Here is a 21,588-nt window from a genome sequence, read left to right as displayed (position 1 = left end):
ATGCAACCATTGTGAGCTTGCAGATCACTCTCAGCTGCGACACCGGAACTGCCGCACACCTTCTGCGCAATGCACGATGGGACATTGGAAACGTGTGGATAGTATAGATAGACTATGATAATAATCAACGATGAACATAAATGTATATCAACAGCGTGTTTCCCTTTAAGCGCGGTGATATTGTGGAATCAGGTCAAGACAAAAACCCTCTGTTTAAGTGAAAGGGCTGTCTCGCCACTACACTATTAATCATCAGTTGATGTAATTCAACTAGTGAGCTACTGTTGCTGCTGCTGAAGCCTTCAGTTGCCAGGCAATGCCAAGGTAGCGGACTGCAGCTTCAGTGAGACAGAGACCTTTAAACTTAGAGGAGCTGGGCTCAACTCAACTCAGTTACACACCGCAACTGTTTGGTGTGTTTTAAATGTCAAAATCCATTGATTGTCCTTGGATGAAATGTGTTCCGTCATGCTATTGATTTTTTAACAGGTGACAGATGGAGAATACAATAACTGTCCCGATAATGATATTACCATTGACAGATTGATCGTGTTGTTCTTACAGTTCCTTCCAGTAAGGACACATGTATCTTAAAAAAATATCTATGGTAGGTTAGTAATAAGTATATTTCACTAATGTTTCTGCTGGTCTTCTCTTATCTACAGACATCTCTGATAACTTACCGTCAAACTCATTTACTCTGTATAGCCAATTGGCCATGGCAGTTAATAAGGGAAAATAGCACTGTCTGAGGCAACAGATATCTATTTAGCCAAAGAAAATATAAATACTGTACTGTTTACACATGAACAAAACATATTATGTACTGTAAAATAAATATATATTTGAGAGGACCTGTGATGTCATGCCGTACTTTTGATTCTTGTTTTTTCAATTAATTTGGTCAATAAGGTACACAGAATGAGAGGCTCTGCCGGAAACATCACAGAAAAAAAAAGTTATGGCCATTTGTATATTCCCATTGACTTCACTATACAGGAAAAGAATACAAAAACAATCTGCTTTAAAGATATACCATGTAACTTTTTTTATAAAACAAATCTTAAAATTGTCCTAACTGTTAAATCGCTAAAGTTTTAGAACCCCCACTCCGTTATTTTCAGCTTCTAAAGCCTTCTCTTTATATGTTTTCTATGATCCCTACCGGGGACCGGTTTTCGCGGAAAAATTGCGTCATCACACTACCGGCCAATCACAGCGAGGGTTATACACTGCCGGCCAATCACAGCGCATCTTGAAGTGGGGTCGCTATGGCGGCCATATTTGTAGTCGCCCGTGTGTCTATATACTCAAAAGGTAATCTCGCCTACCAGGCAGGGTGAAGTAGTCCGTTTCTCCGGAATGCCTGAACGCACAGGAACCAGGGACCCCTCTAAAGATCGATCTCGGCGAGGTGGAGGCAGACGCGGGGGTGTGAAGGTACGAAAAACGGCCGAAAGACGCGGACGCGACCGCGGTTTGCTATAGGGCTACTGACCACTAGTTGAGCATCTTACACAGTATAGCTTTAAGTAGCATGTGAGGGGTCAAACTAGGGTTTTTTCATGATTCTGAATCTATTGCAAGCATTTTGCATGAAAAAAACATTCCTTGTGCTAAAAACTGTAAAAAGTGATGACTAATCACTATCTTTTACACAGTAATATCCTCAGTAATTAATGTATCCATTTGTAACTGTGACTTAACTGTAGTAACCAAATGGACCTCTGGTAAGTTAACATTGAGATCTTTTCCCCCCTTTTTTTCTTGTAATTTCCGGCAGACTGTATGCCTTGCGAAACACATTGCTGCCTATAACTAATTTCTTCCTGCATCACTTTCAATAATGTCCAGATTATCCACTGTGTTCCCATGTACTATTACATTTTTCTTAGAGCCGCATCCCACTTCCACACCCATTTCGCCTCCACTTCAACTCATAGCTAGAGCAGATGTCGGTAGAGCAGATGTCGGTAGAGTGTATAAAACCGCCCATAACTCTATCATTGGCCCCCCGTTGCCATGGTGACCGCCGTCCATTGGCTCGTATTCCCAGCTATGGGACCGGCGGATCCAATTTCAACCGAGGGGGGCGTAGCCAGAACACACACACACACACACACACACACACACACACACAAAAATAGCTAATAGTTAGCTCACAACTTTCCACTTTTCTCTTTCACCTCAATCGCAGTAACATCCGTATACACCACGTCATCGCATCACCAATACGTTTTATTTTTTTATTTTTATTTTTTCCAATTTTTTTTTCTCAAACATTTTTTTTTTCTCAAAAATTTTTTTTTCTCAAACATTTTTTTTCTCAAACATTTTTTTTTCTCAAAGTTTTTTTTCTCAAAACATTTTTTTTTTCTCAAAAATTTTTTTTTTCTCAAATTTTTTTTTTCTCAAAAAACTTTTTTTTTCTCAAAACATTTTTTTTCTCTAAAATTTTTTTTTCTCTAAATTTTTTTTTCTCAACTTTTTTTTCTCAAACATTTTTTTTTCTCTAAATTTTTTTTTCTCAAATTTTTTTTCTCAAAAAAATGTTTTTCTCAAAAAACTTTTTTTTTTCTCAAAAAACATATTTTTCTCAAAAAACATATTTTTCTCAAAAAAACCATCACATCGTGGCCACCCTGTACCTCAGGGATTTGTTTTCGACGAATATTTACTCCTATAGACGCAACGCGACGACCTAGAGGGGAGGCCGGCGTAGCCGGCCAACCTTCTAGTTCCCCACATTGTCCATCTCATTGTCTATCACCAGGACCCAATCATCAGAGTTGACGAATCCTTCCCTCAACGTATTGTCCAGATCTTCTCCAGAAACATCTACCACATTGATTAACCTCCTGGCTGCAGCACCATTTTAATTCTCTCAGACTGTTTTTATATCCGCAGCACAGTTAATAACCATAGCAATAAATGCTAAAGATTGTCTCTTATCGGCCGTCTTCTCCTCTGTGTTCTCCAGTTCTGGTTGTACTGTCGCCCTAGTTCTCCCCTCCACTCTCTTCACCGCTTATCCGTAAGACAGTCCCCTCGTTTCTTCTCCGATTCTGTTCACCTTCACCTCCTTCACTTTTCTTGGACATTGTCCTGAACCGGCATAATGATTTTCCCCCTTGGGACAGTAAGGTATCTATCTATCTATGTATCTAACATTTGAAACATCTAAGTGTTGCTGAGTACCAAAATTAAGTCGGGAGGTCACAACATTTCGGCAGCACCGTGGAGCCGAGTTTAGTCGGTTGACGCCCCCCCGAACCGGGAGGGGAAACCCATATTTGGGTCTGGACATTGCCGAACCGAAATTAGTTAGGCTCCTTATTATAGTGTGAATCGACCCTTAGCCTTCTTGCTTGACATACACCAACAACTTCAAGAAATAAGTCAGCCTTCATTGTCAGAAGCACTCCATTGATTACTCCGCTTCTCTCTCTTCCTCCAAGTTGAAAACAACTTACTGGTGTAGTAGATTAGAGATTATCATGATTGATTATGTGTGACGTTATAGAGTAGATCAAGTGTTCATTGATTATATTAATATCTAGCCTTATGATACATCATTGATACTGTACAGCTTGTAAAGCCCCTTTTCGACTGCAGTTTTAGCACCACACCACACCACACTACACCACACCATACCGCACCACATACAAATATCTACATTTTCCATTACAAAAAAGTACCCCTATCGGTAAGAAACAAATTGACCCTTTTAACTGTGATTATAATACAATATACATTTTTATTACAACTATCCTAATTATAATGCACTGTAATGGATTATAACTGTGATTAGGCCTAACAAAAAAATTCTCTGGTTTCCGGTTGGCGACCGACCCTATTAAATACGTGCGACCCAGATGATTTTATTGGCATTTGGAGTGAAAATAAAAAAATAAATAAAATTAAGTCAAAATCCGACCGAGTCGATCAAAAACGTCTTACAAAAAATATCTTTGGTGCGACCACATTCGCGAAGTTTAATCAAAGTTTTCTTTCGACTAAAATATCATGTGCGCAAATGTTTTGTTTTACTATTCATGCGTCATTGCGTCAGCTCCGTCTCTCTCTCTCTCCCCCCTCAGTCCATCCCTCCTCCCAGTCCCTACACACACACACACGCAAACACGTGCGTGCTCCGTGCCTCCGTCGAAAACAGCTAATCTACAAGATCACATTAAGATGAAGACACGACGCGCACACAGCTGCAACTTCTGCAAATGTATAAATCAGTGGGTTTCATTCGCGCAAAACCTAAATGTGAATACGTTTGCAGGATCAATCCTCTCTCCAAAGAGTGCCTGTCGCGACGGGGATAGCTTCGCTGTATCTACATGTCATCTTTTTTTACACCCAACTCTAACCTAACCTCCATGGGGTGAGTCGGTAAAACCCTCCGGACGAAATGATAGTCTTTCGAAAGAGCAAGATTTTACCATCGCGACGTGCCGTGGCCGCCTCTCTTTTCAGCGAACCACGCAGAAAAGCTAGCCGCGAACCGCACACGGTAGTCGGCATCGGAGCGAGCCAAGAGCCGCTCTGACGCACAACGTTGTTCATTCACGTTGCGACACAAGCATAAAGCATTCGAAGAGAATCACAGTTTGTAAAAAGAAAACACCAGAGCAATAAACACTTTCTAACTGTCTTGAAACAAATATCTTTGCTCCACTTTCATTCATCCACTAAAACTACTTACTACATTCTCCCTTCCACTTCAGTCAAGTGAGTCAACCTGTGGGTCGAGACCCCCCCCAGAGGTCCCCAAATGATTTGGGGGGGGGGGGTCCCTAGATGACAACGAATTAATAATTTAAGGACTTTTTAAATAAATTTAAAGACAAGAAAAAAAGACCATTGCTGCATCAAAAGTAATCAAACTATACTATAAAAAAAATTGTAAAATAATACAAGAAAGATGCAAATGTTGGAAAATAGCTGATCTACAAGCTCACAACTCTCAAAAACATTTAATTGGGGACCCATATTTTTTTTCTGGGACCTATTTGAATGACCACCTGTGGGTCCCCCATTATATTGAAAACCTAGCAACATCACTGCAAGTAGAAGGTAACAAATACGTTAAAATGAACGTTAATTCAAATGTTACGATTTTGCGATTATGAGGGCAAGTGGCCATGACCTGAGGGCAAGTAGAACATGACCTGTACTTGCCCGACGGGCAAGTGCCTCTGAGACCTTTAGTGTCAACCCCTGAGAGAGACAAGTCGGCTTCTCAAGAAATTGGTAACTCAGGAAAACAGAATATTAAAAAAGAAGCATATCGATCATTGCCATAGGAAAAAAAAAGAAAAAGAAAAACTACCTACCCATCCTTCCCATGAGGAAATAAAATAAAACCCATCATGCCCACAAAAAAATAAAAAATAAAAATAAAATAAAATAAATTCCCTACCTACTCAGCCCTAAAATGACAGCCAACCGGAAACCAAGGTTGTTTTTTTTTAGGCCTTATAATACATTATAAAGTATTAATGTATTACTATGATAATTAAAATACACTGTAATAGATTATAATAGTGGTTATAACACAATAGAATCTATTATCATGTATTACAACTATATCCTGGTGGTCTAAATGAAAAGTCAGTGAGTGATCAGCCATTATGAAGTGTTTGGCCCTGTTTGGCCTAGCTCAGACCTACTCTAGAGTGGATACTTTTTAGTACCCTGTTTAGTACCACTTTCACACCACTCTACCCAGGTCCTTGTAGTGGAAAACCTGGCACAAGTGGGCTGTGTGGTGTGGAGTGGTGTGGAGTTGGGCCAGTGGAAAATGGGCTTTAGAGTCTAGATGTCTACCTAGGACTCAGTTGTTTTGGTAAAGCCTATCTGGTTATGGTACAGCTCGTCCCAGAGCACTTGAAGCCACACTTTATAACTTAGTGTCTGACCATTATTCTTGGCAGAACTACTTTACCACTGCCCAGAGTGATAACTGTATTTCTGTCCATGAATAAATAAATAAAATGGACACACGCAAACAGATGGTCAAAACGGATCCTATGACAACAGGTATAATGGGGTTTGCATTAAAGGGCGGGGCATTCATTCCCTATTTACATTGTTCCCGAGTTGGCAAATATAATAACAGATAATATAGCTGCAAGCAGCAATACGGGGGCCAAGGAATGCAAAATGCATATGCAATATTCAAAAAGAAATAAAGTATGTGATATTCGCAATAAGCCATAAAAACAGAATAGATTGAACATTCTAAACAAATAAGCGAGGGATTGTGGATATTGTAATGTTATCTCTGTATCATGTTGCTTGAGTCAAAACTTCAGTTTTCCAATTTTGTACTTCTATTTTCATCTAGACTACACAGATGTTATAATTGCAGAATAATAATTAGGCTTATGCATTTTATATACATAGCAGCAATATATGGTCAGTCTGCTTCATATTCAAACAATGGATGTTGGTAGAAGGGCACCCCCTTCTACCACTGTAAGATGTTTGAGAGAAAAGACTTGCATTGCCTTGAAGCTTAAAATATGAAATAAGCTAAGTAGCGCTGCCATTTTGTTTTCACATGTCAATATTGGAGGTTAGGGTGCCGTTTATAATAATAACAAAGACCTCATGATTCAAACAGGGAACACTAGGTTTCAGCTTTACCCAGCTGAGGTGGACGTCATATTTAGCACTCAGGGGAGTAATTAGGGGATAAGAATCCTAGTGGGAACATGCACCCCCAATTTCACCTAGTGCAGGCTGTGTTCATGATTTGAGGCATTTTGTTCAAAACGGAGCAATCCTGCAAACTTTGGAAGCCAATTGTAACCATTCAGGATGGAATATGCAAAATCGGACAGATCCATGTCGATCACATGACTGTAGAGATACTGTCTACCGATTTGTAGGATTTGTGGACAAAAACTCTGGTGGAGACAATCACCCATGCTGGCCCAAACGTCTGTCTAAAAGTGTATTGATACCTGCCAACCAGCGCTGTCCGGGGAAACAAAATTACACTTTTAAAGTGACAGTACATGCACATATTAACCAGTTTGCACCCAAAACCATATGCCCATTGGCAAAATTCACAATTTGTAATAAATCAATCAAACGAACAATTTAAATAGCACAATACAACTAACTTTTTCCAAATTCAACACAAATGCCACTTTCAATGACTACAGAGGTTTCAAAAACATACACCCCCTTCATGATAAGTAGGTAGAGCATCCTTTTGCTGTTATGACCTGTTGCAAAGGTGATGCATAGCCAGACAGCAGCTTCTGGCAGCATTCGATCTTAGGCCATTCCTCATGTTTAATGGCCTTCAGTTCACCAATATTCTTGGGTTTGCATTTTGCAACTGCCTCCTTCAAATCCCAGAGATAATTCTATGGGGTTCAATTCAGGAGACTGACGGCCACTCTAGAATCTTCCATAACTTACGTTGAAACCAATCCTTACAATTGTAAGCAAGCATATAGTTTGTTAAGTTTTAGGGATGGGACGATAATTGATATTAAAAAACACTCACAATAATCGTGATATCGTCCTCCGTCGTGCACTGGGATCAATTCACCTTTTATTTGCCGAGCTGCATACCCGGTACCACCTAAACTCTCTACTGGTGAAACGTACTTATAATATACCTACTTGATACAGTCTTTTTCTCACTCTATCAAATGTCTTTGCCAAAAAATAGCCGATCTACAAGCTCACAACAAGTTGCAACATGTTGTGAGCTTGTAGATCTGCTATTTTTTGGCAAATCATGTTCCGCCCCAGGATAATGGATTTTGATTATCGCGAAAATATCGTAAATCAAGATTTATTTTGTCACAATAATCGTGATATGAAATTTTCATATCGTCCCATCCCTAGTAAGTTTGCAAGTTAAACTACCTAGACGTGGCAGAAAGAAAAAGCTATCAATGGCTGCCACCAATTCTTGAGGATGCAGGTAGTCAAAAACTCTCGAGTGACTGCAAAAGATGGCAGGAAGATGGCAAGGTGGCAGCAGGCACTGCTCTTGCTCTGGTGCTGGAAACCTAACCTTATTCCTAACCTTAACCTCAGTGAAACAGTGCCAAAACCTAACCCTATTCCTAATCTTAAACTCAGTAAAGCTATGCAGTATGCTTAAACCTAAAGTTATATCTAACCTTATCCTCAGTAAAACAAATACAAGAATACTAGAAACGTCCCACTGAGCAGTCAGTGTGAGGTCGGCAGGAAAAAAAAAGGGCGAGAAAGTTTGTTGGCGAGTAGACCGGTTACCAATCTCAGCGGGAGTGTTTTTTGCAGGTCTTTGAGTCCGAGTATATCAAAAAGGCAACTGGGTTAAGGCAGCGGAAGCTTGTGATTGGCTGCGCGGAGGCGCCGAAAATCTGGGTGACGGAGATCCACCTACCTAACCTTAACCCTAACCTCAGTAAAACTAAAGCTGGTGAATGCTAACCTGCCGACGCTGGTGAATGCTAACCTGGCTAGCTCAGCTGTTCTTAGAGGCTGCGTTCGAAAAGACCCGCCCCCACCTGCCTCTGATTGGCCTACCAACATCCGTGTCAGTGACGCACGTGAAAGTGGGAAACGAGAGGTTCGCAGAGTCCGCGAAGCTTATGACCCAGAGCCGAAGGAGGTGTCTACCTTTCTATGTCTATGGATCTCAGGGGTGAAGTGACAAGGGGTCTATTTTTTTAAATCAAAACACCATGCAGCATGATCACAGGATCTGATCAGCACCCAATTTGAATTGCACGTCACACGGCCTCCTGCACCATTCCTCCCAGCGGATTCCTTGTGTCCCGCAAGCCGCAACCTCACAACTCGCGTTGGAGCCAGGGGTGTTGTTGCCTGGATTATTCATGAAGCTTTCCCGGAAGAGAAAGATCCCATGATTGGCCGCTAGCTGTTTTCCCCCCACGAGGTACCTTTGATTTTCTAACCTTAATAAACATCGTCATAAATACTTTATGGTTCCTGTCGCTAGTGAAAAACTGCTTTTCAATTACCATGATATGCGTTTAGTGCAAATATGGTCCCATTTATGTAAAAAATGATGATAAAGTTGCGGGGGGCGTGGCCAACTAAACTGATACCAGCCGGCTGTGTTCTTCTTCGTGTGCTGTATTTCAGGAGGCTCCAACCACATTCTCCCATGTATGCCTGCGGTTGCATGTGACCGTTGGCAGCCAATAGCATTCCTTATGATTCCTGGGGTACCATTCAAACAATGATGGCGACACCCATACAAGGGACAAAAAAAGCGTTATTTTCGCTGTATAGATTAGAAACCAATGGCTTCGCACCCTCCATATTGTTTTTACAGTCTATGGTTGGAGCAACCACACTTGCAATTTCCCAGAAATGCACCTTTCTGGTTTTCAAACTGCAGTTTGAATAATATTAATATAATTAACTAATATATAAATATTAGTTTATTTAAACAGCTGATGGGTTGGGAATTTTGCCTATCTAATTTGCAGTCGGTGTGTGTTGTTAAAGATTGATTGCTGCATGGATTATTTCAATCTGCAGTTTTTGATAGATAAAGTTTAAAGAGCTGCAGCCAGTTAGAGAAGGATCAGGCTTATCAGATGCCTATCAATCCCACTCAATTTATGATTAGCCTACAGCTGAGATTTGTTTTATAGTTTTATAGCCTATATAAAAAAGCTGTTACCATGTAATTACTTATTCGCTTATCCGCCACTAGAGGGCTCTAATGAGAGATTCACCGTCACGAATTTATTGACAAAGAACAAATTATTTACTTGCCATCGCGCTGTCAATAGAACTTGTTGTTCTCAATGTTCTGGGTAGACCACTAACGTTTTCTAAATGTAGGCACTAGGCAGCCTATATATTTCTGCAGTTTTAACCGTTTTCTAAATGAGGTGGAGTGGGACCTCGTAATGAGTGATTAAGCATTAGCACCTGTTTCTCATTAACAGAAGACCCCAGCGAAATAATTGGATAATTGTCTCGGTAAATCAATGCATCAGCGGGCGCCTACAAAATGGAAACATAAATAAGACATGCCTCTCAGAAAATGTAACTGAGAGCAGATCCAGGTAGTATTCACTTTAATCTTACACAATTAGCCTAAGTGGAAAACTTACTGTATACTACTGTAAATGGTAAAAACAAGAAGAAAAAAGAAAATGGAAAAAAAGAAAGGACAGCTCTCGCTATCCAGTGGAATCACGTTACAAATTACAATGCGATGCTATCATGCTCAGAATAAATAAAGCACATTCTAATATAATCTATAAAACCAAATAGTAGTAGGGTACAACACTCTTGCGCACACTTGTCTGTCACGTCATCCCATTCCCATTGAACCTGTCAAGAGACAATTCAACATTTTCCATCGTGGCGTGCTGTAATGTAACAGATCTACGCTCTATATTAAACAGTCCTGAGGTTAACGCTCAACAGGGGCGTGAAACAACAATCGCACTCACCTCCCGTTTCACGTTCCATAATAATTTCTCTTTGAATTCCTCATCGGTGGACGAACCCATGACTCTCCGCGGCCAGTTGGACAGCGTCAACGCGACTGTCCGCAATCTCAGCTGAGCTCGGGCTGCCTTCCGTCCTCCTTCCTAAAACTATTATCATCTACTATTTTTGCTGCCTACTTATTTCCTCGTTCCTGCTCAAGGCGAAGAGGCTTTCCCTGACAGCTGGAGGCTGACGCATCGGTGTGCCGCCGAGGCGCGTTCAGGAGCCATCTTCAGCTTCCCTGTGAATGACGCCAGCGGAGGAGGTCCGCCTCTTTGTCATTACTGATCAATGGGCTGAAATCACTGACTGTCCCCCAAAGCCCAGCTTCTCTCTCAGCACCATTGAAGCTCGCCTCACTCACACAGTATTTGTGTGTGACTCCGCTCCCGTTTCCTCGTGGCGTGAGAGAATGACAGGTGTGGAGTGGAGTGGCTATAGCTAGTGCAGTGCTTCTCAAGCCTTTTCATTTCAAGCAAGGATCCCCAGTGTCAGTGTGATATGCATTACGCCACGGTCCCCATTTAATAAGATGCTATTTCTATTTTTATTTCTGAGAAACCTTCACTGTAGAATAGTGTTGATTTTGTTCCATTTGACCCATATGCCTATATGGTCAATTTTGGTTCAATGTGTGTGTGTCTGTCAACACTCGGAGTTGCATGCGTATCCAACTATGTATGGGTTCATTATGTGTTTTGGAAACAGTCTACACATCATGATCATATTTTAAGCATATTTGATGTCCATCTAGATAAACCGGTAGAAGGCTACTAAAGGCCCATTGCCTACTGTAAAGGGGGGGGGGGGGTGCACGTGGGCAGTGCATGACTGTCACAGCACATAGTGCCAACAACAGGCTAGCTTTTTCATTCACTTCACTGAGTTTAGGGAATAATACACAGGGGGTGAGCACATTCAAGTGTGTTTCCATGTATTTTCACAAATATAGCCAACAAAAGCAGGAGATTGTAACCACACAATCCCCCCTCCCCAGATGCACACAATGCAAAATAATAATACAATAAATGAAAATCTCATCATCTCGTCATTACACTTCCCGTGTCTGCCCTCGTGTGGTCAATAAATGTCCCTACAATCAACAACACAAGCTACTTGATTTAAGTTTGTCTGCTTAGTTTCTCTGCTATTTCAGCTTTGTATAGTGATTTAACTGTTTGAAAAGTGATTCATAGGCAAAGTTATTTATCAATAATTATTGAGTGCAGTGAAAGGAATTCCATACACTATGGCACTGTACACTAGGTCTGGGCAATATATCTTTATGTCCTTATATTGTCTGAGGTTTTGGATAGCATAATAGTGTGATATGTTTTTTCTGTTTTTTTAAAGGCTGCATTACAATAGTGGTGTAATGTTTTCAAGTTACCAGACTGTTCTAGTTCTATTATTATTTGTAGTTATATTGTAGGCAGTAATGGTGATTATGTTTTATTATGTTCGCTGTACTGTACATGGTTGAATAAAGTATCATTGTAAATGTACATGGAACAGCGGTGAAACAACAACAGGCAAAAGTGACAAAATATAGATTGGTATCTTGCATTAAGTGCAATGCATCCAACCTTGTTTTTGAGAAAATGTAGATATTCCATTTGTTGCTTTCCATTGAAATGTCTATGCTGACGAATGCTGATGATTGAACCTATTTACAGAAAGGCACAAAATATTCAAAATTCAAAACTTTTATAATCAAGATAGTGGAAGAAATTAGAGGCACACTTTGATTCAGAGCAAGTAACTCTTTGGGGGGGATGAAATCCTGCTGAAAAACTTTACTACATTCATTATTTGGTCTTTTGTTCTTTCTTATTCACCTTTGGCAAATAGTAATCAACCGCTGTAATATAAATGTTAGCCTATATGAAACATACACTCAAAGTATAAATATGAAAACATTCTCTCCCACCTGTCTAACAATGTGCTACTGTAAGTGCTAAGATTGTTGCCTACATTTTAAAGACCATTATCATTTCTATGATATAATAGTGCATACTGTAGAATTTCTTGAAAATAAAATCCACTATAAGGCTCCAAATATTTGATGACTATTTTGTAGGAAAAAATTCAAATGGATGAGGCTGATGCAAAGATTACAAGGTAACACTTCCAATTAAACCAACATCTATAAATGCATTATAAGCATAAATGCATTGTCTACTTATAAAACTGTATAATTACAGTTAATGCAATCATAACACATTATAAATTACTGGTCACACAAGACTTTTTCTTTGGGACAGGATCATAGTGTATTATAATAATTCTCCATTTCAATACATTATAATGTATTTATAAACACTGTTATAATGCATTTATAGTCTGATTGAAGTCACTGGTCAAGTGATGATTGGGTGCTTTAAGTAGTAGTAGAATTAGTGGAAAAAATAACATTAAATCTATGCCTCAGAGATGACATACCAGCCGAAGCAAGATTCTAAGCTACCCATGAAAGCCAAGTGGTAGATTCTCTAGATCTCTTCGTCAAGATGAATGACTGTTCTCATGGCAGTGCATCAGACACCTCCTCCATGTATGTGATCATCAAATTGTGTGGGGCATCACATGGGGGGGAAATGTGGGACTGAGTTACTAGGGCCCAAGGTGGAGGGCCCTTCATTATATTATACTTTAGCTATTGAAAATAGCAGATATACAGTACAAGCTCACAGCACGGCACCGCGCTTCGAGCTTGTAGATCTGCTATTTTTGAAAAGTCGTGAAAATGTGTGCAAATCTTTGAATATATGTATTTTTTAAACAGACATTTGTAACTCACATTTTCTTCTGGGGGGGGGGGGGGGGGGGCCTGGAACTAAATATTTTGAGATGGGGGTCTGTGGCCAAATACATATCATTTCAGGGTCCTTCACATGAAAAAGTTTGAGGACCACAGCATAGAAACACAAAACAGACTTGCACAAATGTTCATGATATTTCAAAAATAGCAGATCTCTATCTGCTATTTTTCAATAGCTAAAGCACAAAATGTGGCTAAAGCACAACATGTGAGTGAATCCTTGTACCCAGGGCCCAGAATTTGGTGCGAAACCCCTGTGGGGCATACTTAACGATCAGGATGACTTGGGCGGTCATGGAAGTAGTTGTAGAAGCGTATGATATTTTGATGTCTGAGATGGAACTAAATCTTGATCTCCCTTCCAAGCTGATATTCTTCACCCTCTTTTTCCATCTGAGACTTGGACAACCTTGAGCGCCAGACGCCAGTTGCTTTGCGTGACTACTCCTTCATCATGCAACATGTTTCTGCCTACACCTTCAGGAATGTTACTTTCTTTTTAGCACCCACTCAGTGACCACTTGTATTATACTACAACGCATATAACAGTGATTATATTACATTATAAAATATGATAACCATGTTCATGAGACAATAAACTATGATTCTCTCAAGAAAAGTGTCCAGCAATTACCACATTACAATTGGTATTATAATACTTTTTATAAGACATACTGATGACTTTATAACTCATTATAAAATGCTTTATAATGTTATTGTTATAAAGCAATATTATAATGCCTTCTAAGTATGTTTATAATGCATTATAGACATTTGCTTCATAAGAAGTGTAATCGATTACAACAATCCAGGCAAATAATCTCAGATAATATACTAGTAAGGCCACTTTTAGATTGTTTGAAGTTGACAAAGAGCTTGTGGTGTAGTGGTGGAGAGAATTGAAAAATTGAAAGAAATCTCGTCCATTTTAAAAGAGTAAAAAGTATGAATGTCAGCAGATGTTATAGTCCGATGTTCAGCACCAAAGCACGATATCTGAGTGAACGGGTGATACACTTTATGTGTCCGCCATTTTAGGCACTGTGGAGCCCACACTTTCCAGGTCATTATCTGCTGTTGGGTTGAGGGCTTGCTGTGGCCTCAGTGTCCCAGGGGCCGGTCGTCATAGGTGCTGTACCTTTTTACGTGAATACGGCGGACACGCTCCCGAAGCTCCACCCCTGGGCCCCCAGGCCCCTCCTCCTCCTCGCTGTGAGAGCCGCAGTGGGCGTGGCGCCGCCTGGTGGCCTCCAGCAGGCTGTTGTCAGGGACGGGCACAGTCTCATAGAGCAGGGCATTCAGAGTCTCCTCGTAAATGCGGGCCTCGGGAAATTCCACCTGCAGTGGTAAGAGAACCAGATGTGTGGATGCCTTCAGATCCCTCAGTGGTTATGAGGTCAGACCCACTCGCCCAGAGCGAGTGGGTACACATTGTACACACAATATAGCTGTGTGCCCTGTTTAGTAGTGGGGATCATGGACCTGGGAGCGGCTGAGTGAGGTGTCATTGTTAGTCTGAGAAGGAGCTTAGATTGAGTAGGAATTTAAAATTTCTTTCCAAACAGGAAATGAGTGGGAAAAACCTGCATGGACAGCACATGTAACGTTTGGTAGTGGTATGTGTCAATGAACACATTTTATTCCAAAATATGTTGTCTGTGTCCTTAAAGGCTGCCAAGTGCTTCACAGAATAAGTTGGCCTGAGGCAGGGTTTCCACTAGCGCCAGCTGACAGCCGTACTTTAGAACATCTCCAGTCGGCTACTTTTTAGCTGCATCTAGTTTTGCCTCCAGCTAACGCTGTGACATAAATTACGTAATCAATGACATTGACACAAAATGTACCTAGGCACTAGTGGAACACCCTGCTGAGGCTATGGTCCTCACCTTGGTCTGCTTCTTTTCAGTGGCATAGACAATGGAGGTGCAGCAGACCTCGGCCAGCTTGCGGCCCTGACCATAGAAGGACCAGCAGCAGATCTCGTCTCCCAGTACGTCTTTGATGTAGAGCACTCGTCCATTGTAGCTCAGAGACAACCTGTCAAACAGCTCAATGTTCTTCAGGAGGTTGTCATCCGAGTTGCTGTTGGGAGAAAGAATGGGGGATCATAAATTTGGCCACCTCATCTCTAACTTAGATGCTGCTTGTTAACCATTTAGAGAAATGCTAGTTTTGTTATTTAGATAGATGCTAGGTATGTTGTTTTATCATCTTTTTTTTAGGAGCAGAAAGAGACAGGAAGCTAAAGGAAGGGAGGGGTGGGGGGGAATCCATGCAAACCAAGTTGGCTCTGGCTGGTATCAAATGAATGACGTGTCTGCCATATGGTCGCCACATTACATTCACATGTACATGACATCTTATTGTCTATTTATAACCCCAGCCTCAAAACATACACATACTATATTTCTTAACAGAACAGCATGTTTATATTGTTCTTTATTCACCCCAACTCATTTTTATTTTTGCATTTATCTTTATTTACCCCGCGTGTATCAAAACAGTACCCCGGTATCGGCAGTGGAAGCTTGTGATTGGCTGAACCGGAGGTAGGGAGCGCTCCGTTGTGTTCCCCTGGACTGCGCGGAGGTGACAAAATTCGGGGGGCTGAAGATTTACTATTCTGTCCATAACACCTGCACATAAGTCGGTAACGGCGCTGAGTCGGCTCATGCGACTGTCGCAACGCTCAACTATGCGATGTTTCATAACATATATATATCATAAACATTCTATATTAATAAGGTGAAGTATTATACAAAACAAGCGCTCCCCCCTTGTTCCGTTGTCGAAACCGGGGTGCTGTTTTGATTCACGCATTTCCCCCATGTAATTCCTTTCGTCATGATTTTGAATACGTTTTTGTAGAATTTACATAAAGCAGATTGATGCTACAGTACAGGTATGTTGTTTACTTGTTGGCGGGCTAGTTATGTTAATTAGATAGATGCTAGGTACGTTGTTTACTTGTCAGATATTAGTTATGTTACTTTGACAGACATTACGTTTGATTGTTACTTGTTATCCTCGTTAGTACTAATTTCTCAACTTTATAAAACTATGAGCTTGCATCATAAAATAAACCAGATAAAGTCTTTGTGTTGCTGCTTCCTTACCTTGTGTATGAGTACTTGTTGTTGCTTCTGTTGTATACTAGCTTCACCACAGGCTAGCAGAGTGGGAGGAATTATTCGATGAATAATTGGCCTTAAAATCTCAAAATACAGTAAGCAAACTAAGCAATGCATGTGACGTTTTTAAACAACAAATTTGACGTTTCGATGAATAATTAATTATATTTACATACAAACATACAAAGTGTATAGCGTATTGCCTTTTAAATTTGAACTGGTACCAACACACATGAACTCGCATAATAACCCCTTCTTAGCCTGGCTTGGCCAGACTATAGACTAATGCAGCTAACTAACTGCAGTATACATCCCCTCCTTGTTTTAACATGGGTGGATTGTCTAGCTGAGCTAGGCTAACCCCTTCTTACCTTGCCACAGGCTTGGATGAGTCTCTCCTCTTCCTTGATGGAGGTGACCACAGGGATGACACACAGGGCCTGCTCCTTATTGTCCTGTCAATCCAAGAGACATATGGGCAGTTACATAACTCTGAAGGATGGCCACTTACAGTACTTGTATATCAATGTCTGCAAGTCTCTAGGGCCAAAACTTAACCGAACAGCAGGGTGACAGGGTAGTACACATGGCTTCTTCAGAAGCCAGAGTTGTCTAACATTATGTTACCATTACTGAAAGGAAATACAGTCCATTTCTGCTGTCAGGCTAAAACCAGCCAACTCCAAAAATGTTAGGAGTTAGGAGGTTTTGGCCGAAGCGCTTTACTACTTTCGGTTGGTTCAATATATATTTTATTTTTTCAACACACAGACATAAAGGGTGTTCAATAGCACTGATTTATGAAAAAGAAAAAGAAAATGTAGATAGCTGGTTTTGGCCCGACAGCAACGAATAAATGAGTATTCAAAATTGAATCTGTTAATTTCCTGTGGGTTCTTTATCGAAACAAATGTTTATGTTAAGTATGTTAAATGGTTGTGTTTGTTTTCTCACTTGCGTCACAATTTTGATGAAGCAATACCTTGCTGATGAATTAAGTGCTAAACTTGGGATTTATTTTATGGTTTAGTGAGTTCATCACAAATATTTGCAGTGTTTAATTTTTTCTGCTTTTTCATTTCAGGACCAACGAATGGGTCATGCAGCCGAGGATAACGTGGCCTTTAGTAGTCTATCATCACAGACATAATCGGTTTCCTATGAACATTGGAATCACATGATCTCTTTTCATCTTTATACATTTACTTGTGAGGTAATAGTAACAACTCACCATCCATCTTGTTAAAAAGAAAGATTAAAGTGGCATTCAAGTAGTCATATTTCAACTAGGTTTACACCAATGGTCTTCATCTACTGAAAGATAATGAACTCATCATACAAATATAATGTGATGTCAGTGTTGATGGGATGAATGAGAGCCAGAAAGTTTCATATTCAAAGAGTCCCTGATTCAGAGAGACTTGCTGCCATACAATCTGTTCCCATGGAAACAACTGAATCTCTATACCTTAGCAGCTCAAATAAGCAAGTGCCCAGCGGGCATTCCAAGCAACATCTTTCAGTATGATGCTTAGCTTACTCACTGCTATGTGGCTCAGCCTAATGGGACAGCAAACTAGATTGCTGGCATGCTGCCCTAGTCCATGTCCAGAGCAAACCAAGTTTTAACGGCTGAGAGGGACATGCAGCCTTATTACATAGCCGAGTAGCACTCACTGGTCTGAGTGAAAAATCATATGAAAACAATGTTTGTCAAGTTGAAAACTAACTCTAAAGTCTCAAGACAACATGAACTGGTTTAACTAGCTTGGCTCCTGCAAAACATTTTAATCACATTACTGACTGAAGATAATATGTTGCCACTTGCCAGACGATCGAAGATCTCCACCTACAGATACGTCTGCGATCTTCTAAATGCAAGGTAGGTGCTCTAAACTCTGTATTTATAAAGCACAACGAGCAAGGTCGACCAAAGAAACAACAAAGAATTAAAAAAATCAAAAAAGAAAATCTAGTATAGAAGAGGGATGAAAACAGCATTTAAGAAGCATACAATAAGGGCCAGAGTTTAAACAAAGTTAAGGCCAGGGAGGGGGGGGGGGGAGAGTGTTCAGTGAAGATTTAAAAACCTCTAATGACTAAGCAGAACGAATGTGTAGCCAGGGGCAAGGTGTTCCACCCACCACAGCAAAGGCTGGGTCACCTCTGGTCTTTTGTTTAGTTCTGGGCACAACCAGGAACAACTGGTCAGCCAACCTCAGGGCTCTGGCTGGATGTGTGGCTATATACGAGTTCTGATAAATAGGTGCTAGAACAAACAAACAAACCTAGCTACCTCCACTGCTTTGGAAACCAATAATGTCCCAGCCCCTATAGAAGCACCGCCCTATAAAGACTTTGGGTTGTTTCTGCAATGCAGTTGTTGTTTTTGCTGAGTGATTGTTCTCCTATTGAGTTCCAGACTTGTGAGTTTTCACTGGAGATAGAAATGAAACCAATCATCATCAGCAACAATGGGTAGAGAGGGTCAGCACAAAGGCACAAAGGACAAAGGATGTCAGCAAAGGATTGGATTTGCAGAACGCAGTCCTCAATTTTTGAAATATATTACTTAATAAGCACATTTTGTAATGATTAAAATATAGAATAGAGGACAGGCATACACTCTTCTGGGTCTGATGCCAAAGAGGTTTTGTGTGACAGACCTGCAAGCTGTTTTGGCAGGTTTCCACCAGACCCTGGATGAGGTAATACTTGGCCTCAGCCTGCAGCTCCAGTACAGCCTGACGGCCTTTGGGCAAGGTGACTGTGCCCTCCCGCAGGTAGCCCAAAATACTGCCAAAGTGTTTCCCACTGCGGTCGATGAGGATCCAGCCTATAGGGAAACAACAGACCACATCAGTCAACAGTCCATGTGAACCATAACAGTACGTTAGGACCATACAGCAGGCACTACATGTTGTTTATTTTTGGGGGAACACGTTTTCGTTTTATTTTTCTTTGGATAGGATTAGTAAGAGACAGGAAGCTAAAGGAAGCGAGGGGTGGGGGGAATCCATGCAAACCATGTTGGCTCTGGCTGGAATCAAACGAATGACGTGGCTGCCATATGGTCGACACACTAACATTCACCCACCAGTACACCACCATCCTATTGTCTATTCACAACAAATCATACATTAACACATACCACCTTTCTGTAAACAGCTTTCCCTTTGTACATTATGTTTATATTTGTTCTTTATTCACTCCAACTCACTGCCATTGTTATTTTTGTATTCATCTCTATTTCTCCCATGAATCCCTTTCGTCATGATTTGGAAGTTTTTATAATTTAATTTGTAATTTTTTGCCAAAATGTTGTGACTTGTGATATGTGAATGTTTAAATAATACTCTCTACTCTCCAACCAATATGTTACTTAACTGTTTATCACTCACAAACTGTATTTTAAAATTATGATTGTTATGCTCATGTTCCGCCAGTCTATTATTTGCTTGAGGTTATCACACTCATGAGTTTTAAGATGTGTTGATTGTTTGATTGCTTCTGTGTTTACATGTCTCATGTGAACTGGCACAATGGTGTTTTAGTCATGCATTAATTAAGGTGTTGTGTCCATCTCAGGGCCACTTGGGGATCTGCTCTGGGGGCATTCGGAGTATGTACTGTAACATGTCCAAGCCATCTTAGATGTGATTACGTCTTGACAGCCAGTCTCATGTAAACATTGGAAGAACAAAAATAAAATAAAGCAAGTTACATGAAATCATACAATTTGTGGCTGAAGTTATGAACAGTTAGACAATGATGTAATGATGGGGATGTGGAGTGAGTTACACTTTATTGATACATCCTGCAGAAGTGGTTCTCACCTTCTCTATCAGTGAACACCTCCTTCTTTCCACTGAACATGGCCTTCAGCATAGAGTCCTGCTTTGTCAGCACCTGCAGTGTGGTGTAAAACAAGGTCCCTCCGACATTGAGTCGCACATACTTATTCCCCAGACCCACTGCTCCTCTGTAAGTGCAGGTCTTGGTCTTGGGGCAGGCCAGAGGAAGGGCTGAAGGAGAGGAGGAAGAGCCAGCCTGGCTGTGAAGCCGGTGCAGGCAGCTGTCCCCAGACATGTCCTTCTGGAGGTAGATGACCACCCTGCAGACGGAGGTCCGCAAGTCCCCCGCCGTGTTTACTGTTACTGGGGAGGCCACCACAGCCTCTCACACCACCAACTCATACCTGGTGGCAGGATACAGAGCTTCCTGGAGTCAGGCCTCTGATCAGAAACCCCCCTGTAGTGTCACACAAACAGGGATGATGTTATACATTGTGCCATTAGAGAACATAAAACACAAAGTCTCTGATAGGGCGAGGAGGCCACCTGCCGAACTGGTATCTTAAACTTATTTCCCTTTCCTCCAGAATGGAATGTGGCTGGACAGGAAACTAGATGGGAGCGTGGGATGGGGTGGAATGAACGTCAACGTAGTTGGTCAGAGAGCAGAGCAGGCTAGCATGTTATCACGATTCTGTTGTTCCCTTCGAATACAAACTGAAAACGTCAGACATTCAAACCTACCTCTGTGATTCAAACAGAGTGAACTAATCTGGATACCCACACTGAGTAGACTGACTACTGTCTGCTGTAGTTCATCCCTGATGTTGTTTCTATGCGTTTCCCTCTGAATACATAACAGCAAGTAATACAACTTTAAGGTTTTAAATGGTCCCCCATCTGGCATCCTGGTTTGACTTTTACTGACACGCTTAACTGCGACTCAGATGAAAAATAATAATCAGTCAACGTCTAGTGATTAAACAAATGCGTGATAAGTGATAAGTAAAGTTAGCTAACTTAGTTAGCGTTTCTCACCCAAATATGAACGTCGCCCTTTTCCTTCTGGTTTAGTGTTGTTACGTCGTGTCGTATCTCTAGTCTACATTGTTACCTTGGGGCATTTTGAAATGACCAAGAAAACCTGTAATTAAGTTAAGTATCAAATAGCTAAATTCAACAACATTTTAACTTGCCAACTAATCTTCATACCAGTGTCTCGCACTTAAAAAAAAACTACAAAATGAATGGCGGCTTCTGAGATTTCTCTACTTCCTTCCTGTTGTGTAACAGTAACTTATTGTTGCAGAAATTAAATACATTGCCTAATAATAAA

General features: G+C 40.8%; 2 protein-coding genes across 2 annotated transcripts in view; both read right to left on the bottom strand.

The window, feature by feature from the left end:
• The window catches only part of sgsm2 (small G protein signaling modulator 2), a gene marked incomplete at its 5' end in the record, with an annotated part of 113,855 nt that extends 103,329 nt beyond the window's left edge, over positions 1 to 10,526 (bottom strand). The window contains one exon of the mRNA XM_080732294.1: positions 10,467 to 10,526. Coding sequence (XP_080588420.1) covers positions 10,467 to 10,526 — 60 coding nt within the window. The remainder of the gene's footprint in view (positions 1 to 10,466) is intronic.
• A 1,256-nt stretch (positions 10,527 to 11,782) lies between these two features.
• tnfaip1 (tumor necrosis factor, alpha-induced protein 1 (endothelial)) lies at positions 11,783 to 21,467 on the bottom strand. Its single transcript, XM_080731531.1, has 7 exons — positions 21,291 to 21,467; positions 20,295 to 20,709; positions 19,125 to 19,294; positions 16,830 to 16,913; positions 16,444 to 16,496; positions 15,214 to 15,409; positions 11,783 to 14,665 (listed from the first exon to the last, which is right to left on the bottom strand). Exons 2-7 carry the CDS (start codon positions 20,545 to 20,547, stop codon positions 14,429 to 14,431), a joined length of 993 nt encoding a protein of 330 aa, XP_080587657.1. The 5' UTR covers positions 20,548 to 20,709; positions 21,291 to 21,467; the 3' UTR covers positions 11,783 to 14,428.
• Positions 21,468 to 21,588: the final 121 nt, after the last annotated feature.

This window comes from Nannobrachium achirus, assembly GCF_963921795.1.
Source record: "Nannobrachium achirus genome assembly, chromosome: 8".
Classification (NCBI taxonomy): Eukaryota; Metazoa; Chordata; class Actinopteri; order Myctophiformes; family Myctophidae; genus Nannobrachium; species Nannobrachium achirus.
Note: the sequence above shows the minus strand (reverse complement) of the source record. Positions and strands in the feature narration are given on the sequence as shown.

What these genes read in the sequence shown, in the direction of transcription:
- tnfaip1 (XM_080731531.1), bottom strand. Translation starts at nt 20,547, where the DNA reads ATGTCTGGGGACAGCTGCCTGCACCGGCTTCACAGCCAGGCTGGCTCT. An exon ending in CCTGCCAAAACAGCTTGCAG is followed by an intron (nt 16,914 to 19,124) that starts GTCTGTCACACA and finishes TTGGATTGACAG; the next exon opens with GACAATAAGGAGCAGGCCCT. An exon ending in TCATCCAAGCCTGTGGCAAG is followed by an intron (nt 16,497 to 16,829) that starts GTAAGAAGGGGT and finishes CCACTCTGCTAG; the next exon opens with CCTGTGGTGAAGCTAGTATA.